We start from the raw sequence: 16,423 nt of genomic DNA, 5'->3' as shown, positions 1-16,423 counted from the left end.
GGGCAGCGGACCTGCCCCGTATCCACACATCTGTGTAGCTGCAGTTCTTAAAAAATTCTCTATCTACACATTTGCTTTGTTTGTGGGTTTGTTTTTTTTTCTTTTTTTCTTTTCTTTCTCCCCCCACCCCCCACCCCACCCCACAACCTCCTAGATGCAACAGCTCTACCCTCCGCGGGCTCCTCCAGTGCAGCCGCAGGTTGCGAGTGCCCGGACAGCAGCACCACGGCTGCAGGGCAAAGCGAGGTCCTTGGCTCCGGGGTGGGGGGAGGTCCCCACTGGCCCCCTGCCGCTCCGGGGCCGGTGGCCGCTCACAGGCACTGGCTGCAGCCGCACTTGCTGGGCTTCTCCACCTCCTCCACAAAGGTCGCGCCGTTGCTGCACTCGAAGGCGTATTTCCTGCGCCGGAGCCGCAGCCCAGTGCAGCAGCCGGCACCGGGGCCGCCGCAGGTCCCCCGGCACTCCACCCAAGCCACCGGCCGCGTCGTCTGGCAGATGGCGTAGCCCCGCTGGACCTGGTGGTAGTCCCGCACCGGCTCCCCGCGGCACTCCGGCTCTGTAGGACAGCGATGCTCAGCCTGGTGTGCCGGCGCAGGGCCACCCGCCCCAGGAGCCCACCTCCCCGGCACCCACCTTGGTCGCAGAGGGCTCCGGTGTAGCCGCTGTGACACTCGCAGGCGGGCTGGCCGCCCGGGGTGAGGCGGCAGTGGCCGTGGACACAGGGCCGGCGGCGGCAGGGGTCGGGTGGCTCAGCAGGCTGGTTGCAGAGGGCACCCTGGTAGCCCTCTTGGCACTGGCAGCTGTAGGACAGGGCGTCGAGGGGCAGGCACAGCCCATGCACGCACCTGTGGGCACCCGGCATGGTCAGGCACCCACCGGTGTGGCACGGGCACGTGTGGGCAACCAGCACAGAGCACGGCCTGGCTCAGCACCGGCACAGCACTGAACAGGGACCGACACGGCATGGGTATGGCGCTGGCATGGCACCACCAGCACAGGACAGCCTTGGCACTGCTACCAGCACAGGGAACGGCACCACCATGGCATGGCATTGCTGGCTTGACCCAGGTGAGGGTGGTGGACTGCCAGTGGGAGGGGTAGGCAGGGCAGGCAGTGAGGAAGAACCAATAGAGAGGGCAGGGATGTGAGGGGTCCCCAGTGAGGAGCAGCCAATGATAAGGCAGCCGATGAGGATGGGGCAGCCAACAAGCAGGTGGTGCAGGGTGCTTTTGGTGAGGTTGCCAGTGAAGTGGGGTGCCCAAAGACCCAATGGGGCAGGTGCATCACTGTGAGACAGCTAATGGGTGAGGACAACTGCTGTGGGGCAGCCAGTGGGACAGTGCTGTTGCTTCAGGATGGCCAGTGAGGCAGACAGGTTACTGAAGGGTCCCCATGGGGCAGCCAATGGGGTGGGGTACTCACTTGTGGCCCTGGCAGGGGCCGTCGCGGGGCTGGTCACAGTGGGGCCCGTCCCAGCCGGGCTCGCAGTGGCAAACGGGCCCCTGGGCGCCGGCAGGCTGGCAGATGCCATGCAGGCAGTAGAGCTTGCGGCAGGGCTCGCAGCCTGGCACCACCCCCGGCGTCATCCGCGTCTTGGTGAAGTCCTGCAGCTCGTTGTTGATGTAGAGGTTGCGAATGCACCCGTGGAAGCTGGTGCCGTTGAGGAGCTGCCAGAGGCGGAAGGCGGCCGAGTTGACGTCCACGGGCATCCCTGGGGAGAACCGTGCTGTCAGCATGCCTGGCTGCCCCCCTGCCAGCCCCCCAGCCCTCTCCTACCTCCCACGTAGAGCGGAGCCTCGCTGTTCAGTGTGTAGTGCTTGCCCGAGTTGTCCATGGTCATGGGGCTGCCGCCATCAATGGAGAGGTTCACCATCTGGTCAAAGGTCAGCAGCTCCACAGTGTGGAACTGCCCATCATTGATGGTCTCGGCACTGGTGAGGAAGGCTGGGTCAACACGGAGACCCCAAGCCCACCCAATGGGGGTTGCAGTCCCCAGCAAGCAGGGAAGGGGTGGCAGGTACCTGTAGATGGCTGAGCTGGGGTGGGTGCCGGGGTCATAGCTGACCCTGACGTGGCCCTGGTACAGCTCCACAGCCATGTGGTCACTGTCGCCGTTGTACAGCAGGATGCCATTGCCTTCAGCCGTGGAAACCTGGCAGGGGGTGAGGTGGGAACCCACATCCCCAGGACAGCACTCCCAATGACACCCCCCACTGACCCCCCACCCTACCCCCCTCCAAACCTCACCTGCAGGGTGATGTTGGCCCGGGGCCAGTCCTGCAGGTCGGTGAACTGCAGGTACGTGTCACGGTCCACAAAGTTGACACTCAGCAGCTTCTCACACTTGGGGCCACCAAAGCCAGGCAGGCACTGGCAGAGGGCACGGGTGCCCCGCTCCACACACGGGGCTCCGTTCTGGCACTCGGCTCGCTCACAGAGGCCGGGCTGGCCGGCGGTGCGGGGTGGCATCTCGCAGAGCTGGCCACTGCAGGGCCAAGGGTGCTGCTGGGCATGGGGCTGGGAAAGCACGCTAAACACTGCCCACTGCCCCATGGGGCTCAGAGAGCACCACCCTGTTTTGGGGTCCCCAGGGAGGCTCTCCAGCCAGCGGCATCAGGGGGATGCCAAGCCCTGCCCTGAGGTCCCTCCCCAAGGACATTGTCTCCCTTCAGCCTCCATCCCTGGACACCCACACCCTCAGTCCCCTCCTCCCTCTTACAGTGGGATAGAAGCATGGGTGGATGGATGGATTAGTCAGGACCAGTCCCTCTTGCACAGTGACACACAACCATGCCCGTTATCCCCCGGTGCCGTCCCATCTCCCTGGCAGTACCTGTAGCCCTCGGTGCAGAGGCAGGAGTAGCCGTTCACCTCGTCCAGGCAGTGGGCATTGTTCTGGCACCGGTGGTCCTGGCAGTCGTCGAAGTCCTCACTGCAGTTGCTCCCCACGTAGCCGGGCGCGCACTCACACCTGGGGAAGGTGGGGGGGGCTCATGGCCACCCCTTTCTTTACCGCCTGCTCCTCCCAGTGTCCCCCTCCCCACACCCCCTCCCCAGCCTGCTGGCTGCAGCCCCCTGGAAGCAAACCCCCCCATCTGGCTGGCAGACAGGAGAAAGCAGCTTGGAGGTGGGGGGCTCACCTGGGACCCTGGCTGGTGGAGATGCAGGTAGAGCCATGCTGGCATGGGCTGAGCTCAGCTGAGCAGAAATCCGGTGGCTGCTCGCAGAAATCCCCTGTGAGGCAGAAAAGGGGGTGCCAGGGGGTGCCCAGCCTGCTCCCTGCACAGCTCCGGGACAGGAGGGGCATCCCTGGACCCCGCAGGGCAGGAGGAGCCCCAGGGGGGCTCAGCTCAATGCTGGGAGCCATCAAACCTAAAGCTTGCACTGCCATGGGCGCAGGGCTCGGCTCTGCAGACACAGCTCTCGCCCCAGAGGAGCCCAGAGACCACAGTGAGGGCCACTGGCATGGCAAGCAGAGGAGGAAGTAGCCCTCCTGGGTAGAAGGGAGAAATGCTGGGTACATCACCCAGCTGCAACATGAGGTTTGGGGATGGCTGGCCCTCTCTCTGGGTACCTGTGTAGTGGGTAGGGCACAGGCAGGTGTAGTTGGTGGCACTGGGCATACAGGACCCCCCGTTCTCGCAGCTGTGCTCCTTGCAGGGGTCACTGGTGGTGCGGCAGGTCGGACCCTCAAAGCCCACCGGGCACAGGCACCTGCCACAGGACATGGAGCAATGTCAGGGGGCAGGAAACAGAGCTTTTCGTGGTGGTTCCCCCAAAACCGCAGGCACAGGACCCTGGCACAGAGCATGCATGCCAAGAGGCGTCGGGGGCAGGGTCCGGTGCCCCCCTGCCTGAACACCAAGCTCAGGGGAGGGTGGCTGTACGCAGCCCACCACAGGGATGCTGAGTTGCCACGACAACGGGCGAGAGGCCGCTGGGCGCGGGGGCCCGGCGGCTGCGCAGCACACCTCCTCGCCCCCGGCCTGCCTCTATTTTCAGCCACTAATTGCACCCCAGTTCTCAGAACAGCTGAAGCGTTCGGAGTAGCCAGGGTAGCGCAGGGGCACAGCAACACTGCAGGAAGCAGCAGCGACCCCAGGGCCACATCCTGCTCCATCCTGTGCGGTCAGCTCCGCTGCAGCAGCCAGACCCCAGCCCCAAACCCCGCTGCCCTCTGTCTCCCCATACCTCCTGTGGCAGTAGGACCCCCTTTCCCCCATGCCCTCACCCCAGAAGCCTGCAGGTCAGGGGTGGCACAGAGCAGCAGAGCCAGCACTCAGCCTTGCTGGCACTGTGCTTCCTGCCACTGCCCAAACATCCATCTTCCATGGGTTCCCATCCAGCACTCACCTGAACCCGGGTCCTTCCCCCTCCTGGGGCTGGCAGGTCCCCCCGTTGGCGCAGGGGTTGGAGGAGCAGCTGCTGAGTGCCACCTCACAGTCCCTGCCCTGGGAAAGGAGGGAGAGGTGGGAGCAAGAAGGGTGTCACAGCACCATGCCCCTGCCCTGTCCCACTTGGGGGGCACTGTGATGTGCCAGGAGCAGGGCTGGGGACCCCCCAGGACCAGGGTACCTTGTAGCCACTGGGGCAGGTACAGCGGTACAAGCCAAGGGGGTCATTGTGGCAAGTGCCCTGGTTCTGGCAGGGGCTGGAGAGGCAGGGGTTGCACTTGGCCTGCACGCTCAGGGCAGGTGGACCTGCAAGACAAGCGGCATGGAGACAGATGTCAGTGCAGGGAGCGATGGGGAGGTGTCCATTTGTGGGCACCAACACAGGGGGGTAGAGCCCCAGCCGCAGCAGGGTGCAGAGGGGCCCTGTGAAGGGGCCGTGCACCACGTGATGGACAGCTGTGAGTGTGGTCACCAGGGATGTGACACCAGCCAGGTAAGGGGACAGAAGCGTCCCAGTGACCCTCCTCCACAAGGAAGCTCAACAGATGAAATGCTGGAGTCTCCCAGATCACAGAGCATCGCTCAGCTGGTCACAGGGCAGGAGGCAGCCCAGCTTCCCAAGGTGCCTGCTGCCCTGCCTGAGAAGGGCATGGGTGGACAGACAGACAGCATGGACACCTCTCACCTTGGCACTCAAACTTCTTGGCGGGGGTGGTGAGCAGCAGCTTGCCTTCCATGTCAGGGGGCCCAGCGCAGCGGGCGATGCCTGGCTCCTTGTACCCTGTCTTGACCCAGCTGGAGAGCCAGCGCAGGTTGCAGCTGCAGTACAGGGGGTTGGCACCAATGGCTCTGCCAGGGGGACAAAGGGCAAAACTGCACCCACTGCTCTGGGCAGGAAACGGGGCTTAGAGACCTTGGGAATGGGACAGGGCTTGGTCACTCGGCTGGGCTGCCTCTATTTCCAGACCAACCAGAGAGTCTGCCTGGTGGGGGGGCTGAGGCACACAGCCCCACAATGCTGCCCAGTAGGTGACCTTCCTGCCAGCCCCACAGCCCATGCAGTGCCCCATGGCTCCGTGCTGGAAATACTTGGGTGTCCCTCCAAGTATTGCATGGAAGCAAAGGTGCCTGGGCCCAGCACAAACCAGGGAAGCACCAGGAGGCTGTGCAGAAACCACAGGGCCACTGCACAGGCGCTGCAGGGCCAGTCTGGGCTCTGCTGTGCAAGCAGACAGGGACACAGGAGCGGGCTGCTGAGGACAAGCAGCAGGTTGTAGCCAGAGCAACTGGGGACAATATTGGAGAGAGCAGGAATCACTCCGAGGGAGTAGAAGGAGGAGGGAGAGTTGCTCTGATCCGTGGCAGGAGTGACGTGGGAGACTGAGGGGTTTGATGTGTCTTTGCATCCTCCTACACTGCAAAGGTCAGCGGTGAAGGAGGGCTGGTGTGATGGACACCTGTGAGGAGATGGCAGCCCAGAGGGCAAGCAGCTGGGGCAGCAGATCTGCTGGGGCCCACAAACCTGGTCCTGGTCCTACTGCACCGACAGCGCCAGCTGGTGACAGCTCAGCCCTGCAGGACCTGGGGATGCCAGCGGGCAGCAGCAGCGCCGAGCTTCAGCAAGGGCAGTCGGTGAAGGGCCAGGGAAGACCAGACTGAGCAGTTTAACTGCTGCTCCCAAAAAACGCAGGGAGGCCAGGGTCAGGAATCAAGCTGCTCTCCGCAGGCTGGAGGAACAGCCTGAGAGCCCCCCACCCAGGAGGACTGGAGCAGGACTGGATGCTGGCAGGCAGGTGGGAATGGCTTAGCAGGCACAGGGAAGGGACCAAAAGGTCACAGTGAGCAAGGCTGAACCCCAGGCAGTGGGTATGGGACTGTGGGGGACCTGGGGGTCCCTCAAAGAGGGGCTGAAGCACTGGCACCAGTAGGATGCTTAATGACAGATGTGGGGGTGCTTGCTGCATGGAAGCACCCTGGCAGGAGGCTAATGACACGCTGACAGATCAGAGCAGCCCCTGCCAACCCACAGCCATGCCAGCATCTTGCATGGCTTAATCTGGGGCACCTGCATGGCTTAATCTAGGGGACACAGGGCACCTGGCAGGGGTGAGGGGGGGCTCCATGTCACCTCTAGCCAGGCCCAAAGAATCATTCCAGCAACACTGGGAGGCTCAGCTGCCTGCCTGGACCTAGGGGCTAAGCAAGGGGAGCAGACATGGCACTGCCCCATATGTTGCCCCAAGTACCAGCCCAGGGATGAGGAGAGGAGGCAGCTCAGCCCCCCAGAGAAGCTGGGCTCAGACCTGTGGTTTTTAGAGGTTTCCTGAGCCTGCATCCAGCCCTGGCCTGTGGAGCGGGAAGTACTCACAGGTGGGACAGGGAGGTGACGTCTGCGAAGATTCCCTCAGGAAGGGTGGAGATGTCATTGCCATGGAGAGACCTGCAGAGAACAGAGGGTCCTGTGATCCCTGTGGCTCCAGGGTGGGCAGCAAGGGCCACAGCCAGCTGGGCTGCATCACCCCCCTTCCACAGGTCCAGGCATGGGTTGCAGAGCTGGACCCCACCACACTGTCACTGTTGTGAATGCGCCATATACACCCATCGGCTCTGGGAGGCTGACACACCTTCTTCCCTTGCTCCTCCTGCAGCCTGCACCCTGCCTGCACCCAGCTCCAAGCAGGCACAGGGACACGGGGACACAGGCAGCGGCAGAGAAGGGGCGAGTGGTGCCAGGAGCAGGGCTTTGGGCAGGTACTTACAGCAGCCGGAGGGAGCGGAGGCCCTCGAAGGCCAGAGGAGGGATGCACTGCAGGGAGTTGTAGCTGAGGATCCTGCGGAAGGGAAGGAGGAGGCAACACAGTGCCGGGGACACCACCACACATGCTCCTAAGAAACCCACCCTGGGCTGCATGCTCACCCAGACACCCCATGCATGAGCCCCAGCTCTAACCACGGCTTCACCCAGGGGGACACCCTGGTGTCCCCAGAAACCCCCATCTTCAGAGTCCCCTAGGAACAGAGACCCCCCCCAGGGTGCAGCTCAGCTGGGCTGCAGCCTGGCATGGCACGCCGCAGGGACTGCACTTACAGGGTGGTGAGCTGGCTCATGTTGGTGAAGGAGGAGTTGCTCAGGGAGCTGATCTTGTTGTTGCTCAGATCACTGGAAAAGAGAAACCCTGGGGCTTGCAGCCAGCTGGGCCCCACTCCCCCTCACTGCTCATCGGCCGTGGGGTGCAGAGGGCAGCACAGCATGACCTCCAAGGGAGCAGCAGGGCTGTCACAGAGGGTGTGGGCAGCAATGCCACTGTCACCCTTCTGCCTCATGTCCAGCCCCAGCAGAGGCTGTGAGCTCCCAGGGGCTGAGCATCCCTGCCAGCCAGCTGCATCCCAAAGTGGATGGGGGGCACAGAGGGCTGTCGGGGGTCCCTGTACACTGTCAGGCTTTTCCTTGGGATGATGCACCATAGTCACAGCCTCTGTCCTCACCCACAGGTCCCAGCAGTGGGACTGGCTGCCCGGGCACCTGGTCTGGCTACTTACACAAGCTGCAGGTACTTGAAGGTGGAAAGCTGCCCTGGGACTTGAGTGAACTGGTTTCCATCCAGGTAGCTGCAAGGAAGAACAAAAGCACCTTGGGATGGCCAAGAAGCAGGCAGTCCCTCCCTCTGTCCTCCTGCTTCTCCTGTACAGACTCCCCACCAGACCCTGAGGAGCATCTCCAGGATCAAACGCCCTCCTGGCTCTCAGGGCCTGCGGGGCTATTGCGGGACCCCCCACCTGGGGTGAGCTAGCATGTGAGCAGGTCAGCGTGCCTGGGGGCTCTGCAGGAGGGTCCCCAGGGCCAGTCGCCCAGCAGCCTGTGTGTGCGGGCACAGCCAGCCATGTGCGACGCTTACACATCCAACCCGAGCGTGGGCGGCCACAGCCGCTCCCAAGGCGTGTGTGAGAGTGGAGGATGTGAAGAGAGGAGGGGTGTGCGAGACAGCGCAGGGGTGTGAGGGGGTGGTATAGATATGTCTGTGCACAACTAGTGCCTACACCCTCCCGCACACAGGACTTGCTGCTGTCCCCCCACCCAGATGGGTGTGGAGCCGCTCTGGCAGCGACACACACACATCCAGACCCACCACAGCTGCTTGGGCATCTCCCCAACACCCTTGCTGATGGGTACCTGACCCCAGGCAAACCACATCCCATTGCCTGTGTGCTTGGAGCTGGGGCTGCCAAGAGCATCCCTGCAGCCACGGTGACAGGTGACAGCAGAGAGGGGCTGGGAGCCAGCAGAGGCAGGGGGGGAGCCAGCAGAGGCAGGTGGGGAGCGGCAGAGGGAGGTGGGGAGCCAGCAAAGGCAGGGGAGCTCCGTCCCTGTTGCCGACTGCAGGCTGTTGGGGACTGCAGAGCCCTGGACTGTATGGCTGCATGGGGACCACTGCTGCAGGGGGTGCCTGTCCCACACTGCCCCCACCCAAAAAACAGGGACCCAGCTGCTGTGACAACACCCCTTGGTAGCCCTGAGTCAGCAGAGAGACTCTTGCTGAACTCCTTGCTCTGTCAGGGCTGGACAGAGTTCCTTGACTGGGTGGGGGTTCCAATTCCACTACCTGTCCAGGATGGGGATGTGGGAGAGCGCATCTCTGCCCCAACACCTGAAATCCCACAGTCAGAGACTCCCACCCAGAGCCGTGGTTATGGGGAGAGCCCGGGGACTCGCCCACCACTCACAGCTCCGTGACATTCTTGGGGATCCCCTTGGGCAGGGCCTTGAGGTGCTTGTTGCTGCAGCGGACCACGGTGTCAAGGCAGGTGCACTCCTGTGGGCACTGGGGCCGGGGGATGCAGCTAGTCTCCTCTTGACCTGCACCAGGCACAGAAATCCACAGTCACCAGGACCCACCCTTCAGGCAGCACACGAAGCTGAGCTCCATGCCTGGTGGATGCTTAGGACTGTTCCCCTCCCAAACCGACCATCTCCTCTTGCCCCCAGAGCAGGGGGCTGCAGGCAGCCTGCTTGCAGGGAATAAGCCCAGCTCAGCTGGGAGTCAGCAAGCAGGAATCGCTCCCGCACCCAGAAACTCCCTGCCCCGCTGGGATGGATGCAACCAGCAAGCTCTGACTTTCACTGTTTTCAGGCAAAAATGTCATCCTGGGGAAGACTGAGAGGCGGGCACAGAAGAAGGGGGAGTCCTGCAAACCCTCCTGAAGTAACCTCCTCCACCTGTTCCCCCAGACACAGGCTGGAGGGAGAGGAGCTGGCATCGTTCCCCCTTCCCTGCCATGGTTTCTGCGGGAGAGGCGTCCCAGGGACGGCCGTATGCTACCTCGCACCCTTAGGGACGGTGCAGGGTGCAACCCTTCAGTCTCTGACATGGTGGAGGAGGGAAAGCAGAAGAAAGGATGATTTGTTTGTAAATATTTTCCAGAGGGCTCAAAAGCTGTTCTGAATTTTTAAAACAAATAAATAAAGGCAGCTTCTCTCTCAACACTGGTGCTCCCTGCCTGCTCCACCTGCCCAGCGCCGGCAGGGAAGGGAAGGAGCAGGGTGGAGCCCAGTGGGCTTTGCCTACACACGTGCTCCTGCCAGGGCACTGCCGTGGGGTGCAGTGGGTGCAAACTCCCCTCCCAGCTTCAGAGGGATGCCCTCAGGGCTGGGTACTGGGGAGGGCAACCTCTGCATCGTTAGGGGAGGATGTTAACAGGCTGAGGGACAACCCCCCAGCCCAGCTACCGGCTTGCCACGGGGCACTGCCAAGCATCCCGGGGGCAGGGACGGTGCTGGGAAAGGGAGCGTGGTGCCAGCCCGGGAGGAGCAGCCTGGTTCCCCCTCACACCCAGCGCCGTGGGGCCCGTGAGTTACCTTCCTCACACCTGAAGTCGGGGAAAGCCACGTCCTGGAGCGGAATCTGCCGGAGGAAGTCGGGGTTTTGGCACCGCGGGTTCCCCGTCACGATCTTCCTCTTGCGCAGCCAGTCCCCCAGCCAGGCCAGCTGGCAGTTGCAGTTGAAGGGGTTGGCAAGCAGGTTCCTGCACACAGGAGGGAGAGCAAGGGCATCACATGAGCAGCCACCGGGCAAGGGGACCCCCTGCAGCCCCTCGCTGTGATGGGAACAGCTTGGGAGCATCCCCTCTGGGGCCCAAGACGTACAGCGTGGAGAGGGACTGCAGCGTGTCAAAGGCACCCGGCGTGATGGTGCTGATCTGGTTGTCGTACAGGGAGAGCAGGCGGACGTTGCGCAGCCCCGTGAAGCTGTCGTTGTGGATGCAGCTGATGCGGTTGTTCCTCAGCATCCTGTGGAGGAAAGGGGACGAGAAGACCTAATGACCCAGACGAATGACATGGAAAAAACCCACCTCAGCAGTGGCCGGGCTGTGCCCACCTCGCTGCCAGCCAGCAGGACAAGCCTGAGCCTGACCCTGAGCAGCAAAAACCAGCCCCTGCCCGGCTCTGGACATGGCCAGCAGATGGGTAAGGTACACCTGAGCTGGGCCTGCAGTGATGGTAATAGCCCTACACCATGGGCAGGGCAGGGAAGCAAGGAATGGGGACATCCCCATCCCTGTGCCCATGGTAGAAGGGGGACTCACAGGGTCCTCAGCCCGTCCAGGCCCCTGAACATGCCGCTCCGCACCGACTCCAGTTGGTTGACGGTGAGATGCAGCTCACTGACGGAGGACGCACCCTCGAATGCCCCGTCCTCAATCTCCGACACCTTGTTGTTGCTGAGGTTGCTGTGGAGAAGGGAAAGCAGGCTGGGATGGGGAGCTCTGCCTTAGCCTTATCCTGAACACTGCCTCTCCCAGGTCCCAGCAAGCACCCTGTGATGCCCAGTCCCTCCAGTTGGGGTGTGCCCCTCACTTCACACCCCTGGTTGCCCTGGCATGAGGACCTCCCATGTGCCTTCCCAGCCCCTGGGCACTCCCAGCATTGCTGTGCCTGCCTGATACTCACATTTTCTTCAGATGTGGGAGTTTCTTGAAGATGCCAGTAGCCTCCAAGACGGAGATTTCGTTGTTGTTCAGACGCCTGGGGTGGGCAGCAGGGAAAAGAGCTCAGGAGATGGCTGTGGAGGGCCTGGCACAGACCAAACCCTGAGCCAAACACCAGCGCTGGCGATGCTTTGGTGTTGGGGGGAAAGTAGGGTGGGAGGGAGGAGGCTCTTACAGCTCGGCTGTGGACTGCGGGATGCGCTCCGGGATCTTGGTGAGCTTCAGGTTGGAGCACTCGACCACATTGGATTCGCAACGGCACTTGGGGGGACAGATCACGTCGCTGTTGCACTCGCTGTTCAGCTGGTAATCCTCTGCCCCTGTACACCAGGAGGGCAGCGTGGGCTCCGGCAGGCAGCGGCATGGGGTTTGCACCTGCACCCTCCCCTCCCCTGATCCTCCCGCACCCCCAGTGAGGCTCCATCTCTTCCCCAGCTCCCCTCATCCCAGCTGCCACTCACATATTACCCCTCTCTGTGCCCAAAGCAGTTTATCTGCAGGGATATTTGCCCTGGTTATATGGGGGGGCTGCACTGCCCATCACCCACCACCCGCCACCAGAGCTGGACGCCAGGGACATGCCTGTGCCTGACTGGGGAATAGCACAATGGGAGATGCTGACAAATCCTGGTACCCAGGACTTTTGCTACAGCAGCACCTGGGATCTCAGCAGCCAGAAATGATGGGAAGCTCAGGGCCGGACCACAGGGCTCTGGCACAGCCACCCCTATGGGCAGCCTGGCCAGAAGGGCACCACGTGCAGACCCACACACACATCTTACCTGGCCCATCATCTTACCTGGGATGAAATACTGCTCTTTGGCTGTGGAGAAAAGAGCACATCAGCACCCCTGAGTACACAGACACAAGGCTGGGGCAGGGCTGGGGACAGCTGGATGGGGACAGGGGCGACTCTCACCTGAGCAGCGAAACTTCTTGCTCTTGATCTGCCCGATGCGTTTGTTGGCCAGGCGCCGGGGGCTAGCACACCGGGCACCGCTGGTCTCGATGGGGTTGGCACGGAGGAAGTCTGCCAGCCACTTCAGGTTGCAGTCACAGACGAAAGGGTTCTGGGCCAGGTGCCTGTGCCAGGGATAAGGAGTGATACACCCCCAGGGACAGCGGGTGACACAGCATGGTGGCAGCGGGTAACTGCCAGCTCCAGCTCTGGCTATGGGCCAGGATACTTCTCCCCAGGCACCCGCCCACCCAGGCACAGGAGCTGCCACAGGCACTCACAGGGTCTGGATGGCCCGCAGGGAGGTGAAGGTGCCCTTGGCCAGGCTCTGGATCTTGTTGTCGTACAGCGAGAGCAGCGAGAGGTTCTGCAGGTCCTGGAAGGTGTCTGCCCGCACGCAGTTGATCTTGTTGGCGTTGAGAAGCCTGGGTAAGGTGAGAGGGAGGTGAGACAGGGCACCCCCTTCACTGCACTATGGGCGTTGGGGACCTCAGCCCCTTTCCCTGGTGTCCCTGCAGAGCATCCCACCCAGCCACCAGCGCCTTACAGCAGCTGCAGGGCAAAAAGTCCCCCGAAGACGCCCTTGGGGAGGTCTGTGATCTTGTTGCCGTACAGCACCCTGGGAGAGGAAGGCTGGTGTGAGAACGACAGGGATGCAGTGTGGGGCACGGTTCAGTGGGCACAGCATCTGCCCACCTCGCTTCATGCACCCTGGTGAGGCACTTACAGGGAGTTCAGGGAGCGCAGTCCCTGGAAGGCGTCAGGGGCGATCTCTGAGATCTGGTTGTTGCTCAGGTCTCTGAAACCCAAAGGGAGAAGGTGGCCTGGACCCCTCTTCTCTCACCCCATGTCCCCACCCTCCTGCTGGGTCCAGGGGACCACCCCCAGCACCCCACATACAGAACAGGGGGTATCTGAGATCCCATCCCAGTGCTGCCATGCAGGGCACCCATGCCATGTCAAGTGCCCCATGCCTATGGGAGTAGGGGGCTGCAGGCTCTTGGCAGTTGACAGCAGGGTGAAGGGTGCAGGGGTTCAGGGTGGCTGATAGGGGCTGCACACTTACATCCTCCGCAGCTTCTTGTAGGGAGAAAAGGCACCTGGGGGTATGGACTTGATACCGTTGAGCTCCAGGCGTCTGCAAAAAGAAGAGGGGTAGATGAGGGCTGAGGGGCTGGCCGAGCCTCAGCACCCTACTGACAAGGCTGGGTGGCAAGACCCCGCTAGACTTGCAGTAAGTTACCCCAAAGGGGTAACACCATTCACCCCCAGAACAGCAGCCTGTGGCCAGGGCTTTTTCCATCAGGGAGGGGTGTTATGGGTGGGGGGACCATGCTGGCTGGGCTGGGGGAACACCTCCACCCCCCCAGCACCCTGGGTCTGGGGGTGCCTGCTGCCTCCCATGTGCTCTGTGCGCCGTCCCAGCAGGGGCTTTGCTCCATAATTGGATTCCCCTAAGGAGATTACTTCTCTATTTACATTTTTAATGCAGCTAAAGCCAGGGCTAAATCTGGGCAGCACAGGAGAAGGGCAAGGCCTGCCGCCCTGCGGGGTGGCTGCGCCGTAGGGCTTGCCCGTGCCCCCACTGAGCCGCCCTGAGCCCAGCTCTACTCACATCTCCGTCATGGTCTCGGGCAGGTTGGCGGGGATGGCCGTCAGCCCTTTGCCCCGACAGTCCACGATGCCGTTGCTGCAAGTGCACATGGCCGGGCAGGAGCCAGAGGACAGGCTGCAGAGCTGGGCACGTGCCAGGTCCGTTTGTCCTGCCAGGGAAGAAGAGGAGTTGGGCCAGGCGGGTGGATGGCAGCATCCCAAGGAAAGGAGCCTGGTGGCAGCTTGGGGTGCTGTGACAACCCACGGCACCCCTGAGTGGCCGGCACAAGGCCCTGCCTCATGCACCCCAACCCCAAGCAAAAGGCACGCAGGTCCAAGGGCACAGACTGACGCACCCTTTATCCCACTGAGTAGGGCTGTCACCATGTTGTCCCCACACCAGGGACAATGCTGACCTGAGCTGACCTCATGGCATGCATCCCGGCTTTGAGCTGGGAGCAGAGGTGGGCTGCACTGATGGGACAGGCTTTGTCTCCCCCACCTGCGTCCCTGCTCTGGCACCTGTCACCTCCCCTGTCCCCCTCACCAGAGCAGCTGAATTCGTTCTTCTGGATCTCGGCCACGTTGAGGCCGCGGAGCTGGGCTGGAGCGGCGCACTGGGTGAAGAGCCCGATGGTGGGGCGCTGGCGCAGCCACTGTGACAGCCAGGCCAGGTGGCAGTCGCAGAAGAGGTGGTTGGAGTGCAGGCGGCTGTGGGCAGATGGGGCAGTCAGTGGCCATGGGACCGCTCCTGCCCACCCCTCCCTGCTCTCCGGCTGATCCCAAAGGCTGGTGGCACACAGAGGGGGACATGGAGGAGCCTGAGAGCATCTGTGCCAGTTGCCGAGGTCATCTTGCTTGGCAGTACTTGGGGATGCTCTGCAGGGCTGTCCCCTCCATTCCCTCCCCAAGGAGCTGTCCTGGCACCGCTGAACTGCCAGCACTGGCAGCAGAGCTGGGGACATCCCACTCCAGCCCAGGGGGTCCCTTCCACCCCCACAGACCCAGCACTCACAATGTCCGAAGCTTGGGCATGTGATTGAAGCTGGACACAGGGATGGAAGTGATGTTGTTGTTATTCAGAGTCCTGCAGAAAGACAGAGGAAGGCAGGTCACAGCGGCCAGGCCATAAATGGGAGTGTGAGATGACCCAGGAGGCACCAAACCCTGGGGAGCACAGGGTGGATGGGCAGCGAGGTGAGGAGTGGGAACAGCCCAAACCCCTGGGCAGGGCTTACTGCCCTTTCCAGGCTTCTTCCCTCCACAGCCAGCTGCAAGCAGGTAGACCCCATGGAGCATGATCAGGCCCTGAAGCACAGCTCCACAGCAGTAGTACCAGACCCCTGCTCAGCCCCTCCTTGGGACCACGGCTAGAGGGCACAGTAGGGATGTCCCTGCAGTGCCTCAGTGAGCAGGGAGCACCCAGGGGTACCCTCACCCCATATGGGGCTTGTGGGCTGGAGGGTCCAGACAGTCCCTGGCCACTTACAGGACCTCCAGTCCCCGCAGAGCACGGAAAGCCCCATCCTCAATGCAGCTGATCTGGTTCTTGTCCAGTTGCCTGCAGGTGAAAGACAGAGGGAACGTTGCTGGGACAACCCAGGCAGACCAGCGGCTCCGGATGCCTCCTGCTGCCAGACCCGACCTCAAACTCCCCCACCACACCCCTTGCTGGGACTCACAGGTTCTTGAGGTCGGTGGCCCCACGGAAAGCTTTCCTGGGGATGGCCTGGATGAAGTTCTCACTCAGGTCCCTGCAGAACAAAGAGGCAGGAAGGAAAATGAGCCACTCCCCATGGGACCAGGATGTCCACAGGCAGGGACATGCCCTGGCACTCCGTGATACCTCAGGGGCTCTGTGAAACTGTAATTTTGCTTCAGGCCCTGGGTTGCCCACTGCCCTTCTGGCCATGCCAAGGCCAGTCTGGCTCCATCCGAGGTGGCTGTAAGTGACCGGGGCTCCCCATCACCAGTGCCCCCCAGCTCTGATAAGCAGAGCAGCAGGGCACAGCTCTGGCAAAACCCTCCATACTTAAATACCCTGTGACTGCTATAATTACGGGTCCCTGCTGATTAACTAGTAATTACATTTAGTGACTCCAGCAGGCATTCCTGTGGAGCCTGCCCCGCACTTTAGAGGGCACAAATAATCGGGTCATTAATTACTTGATCACCACACAGCACTGTCCGTGTAATCACCCACGCTGCAGTGCCAGGGTGTGCCTGGGCCAGCACGGGCTCTGTGTTTCCAGGGCTGGCAGCAGGTCGGATCCCCGCTGCGCCTGGGCTGGCTTTTAACAAACAGAGGCCAAAACATCTCACTGCAAATAGGGTCTGGGTGGACTGGCTCAGCTCACTCCATCCTCCATGGGACCTGCCTATTGTGTTTGTGACCCCTGTCTCCAGTGCTGCCATTCTCTCTCTCTCTTCCACACCAAGGGCCAGGAGCTCCTCCGAGCTCAGCAGGCATTACCTGCCCAAGCACCACCCTGCT

At 62.3% G+C, this 16,423-nt stretch overlaps 1 protein-coding gene across 1 annotated transcript in view; it reads right to left on the bottom strand.

Moving 5' to 3' along the window:
• Window positions 1–180: 180 nt before the first annotated feature.
• Window positions 181–16,423, bottom strand: part of SLIT1 (slit guidance ligand 1) — a gene marked incomplete at its 5' end in the record, with an annotated part of 59,320 nt that continues 43,077 nt past the window's right edge. Inside the window, 33 exons of the mRNA XM_084265128.1 lie at window positions 181–556; window positions 634–845; window positions 1,423–1,711; window positions 1,777–1,931; window positions 2,022–2,152; window positions 2,248–2,485; window positions 2,834–2,971; window positions 3,141–3,234; window positions 3,575–3,714; window positions 4,354–4,451; window positions 4,576–4,700; window positions 5,080–5,243; window positions 6,763–6,834; window positions 7,154–7,225; window positions 7,483–7,554; window positions 7,935–8,003; window positions 9,117–9,249; window positions 10,249–10,415; window positions 10,537–10,680; window positions 10,977–11,120; window positions 11,341–11,415; window positions 11,554–11,698; window positions 12,178–12,201; window positions 12,298–12,461; window positions 12,618–12,761; window positions 12,884–12,955; window positions 13,064–13,135; window positions 13,403–13,474; window positions 13,952–14,099; window positions 14,477–14,640; window positions 14,945–15,016; window positions 15,419–15,490; window positions 15,612–15,683. Coding sequence (XP_084121254.1) covers window positions 312–556; window positions 634–845; window positions 1,423–1,711; window positions 1,777–1,931; window positions 2,022–2,152; window positions 2,248–2,485; window positions 2,834–2,971; window positions 3,141–3,234; window positions 3,575–3,714; window positions 4,354–4,451; window positions 4,576–4,700; window positions 5,080–5,243; window positions 6,763–6,834; window positions 7,154–7,225; window positions 7,483–7,554; window positions 7,935–8,003; window positions 9,117–9,249; window positions 10,249–10,415; window positions 10,537–10,680; window positions 10,977–11,120; window positions 11,341–11,415; window positions 11,554–11,698; window positions 12,178–12,201; window positions 12,298–12,461; window positions 12,618–12,761; window positions 12,884–12,955; window positions 13,064–13,135; window positions 13,403–13,474; window positions 13,952–14,099; window positions 14,477–14,640; window positions 14,945–15,016; window positions 15,419–15,490; window positions 15,612–15,683 — 4,198 coding nt within the window. The 3' untranslated portion in view covers window positions 181–311. The remainder of the gene's footprint in view (window positions 557–633; window positions 846–1,422; window positions 1,712–1,776; window positions 1,932–2,021; window positions 2,153–2,247; window positions 2,486–2,833; window positions 2,972–3,140; window positions 3,235–3,574; window positions 3,715–4,353; window positions 4,452–4,575; window positions 4,701–5,079; window positions 5,244–6,762; window positions 6,835–7,153; window positions 7,226–7,482; window positions 7,555–7,934; window positions 8,004–9,116; window positions 9,250–10,248; window positions 10,416–10,536; window positions 10,681–10,976; window positions 11,121–11,340; window positions 11,416–11,553; window positions 11,699–12,177; window positions 12,202–12,297; window positions 12,462–12,617; window positions 12,762–12,883; window positions 12,956–13,063; window positions 13,136–13,402; window positions 13,475–13,951; window positions 14,100–14,476; window positions 14,641–14,944; window positions 15,017–15,418; window positions 15,491–15,611; window positions 15,684–16,423) is intronic.

The sequence above is a fragment of the Gallinula chloropus genome (genome assembly GCF_964237585.1).
Source record: "Gallinula chloropus genome assembly, chromosome: 5".
Classification (NCBI taxonomy): Eukaryota; Metazoa; Chordata; class Aves; order Gruiformes; family Rallidae; genus Gallinula; species Gallinula chloropus.
This window is presented reverse-complemented; position numbering and strand designations above follow the sequence as displayed.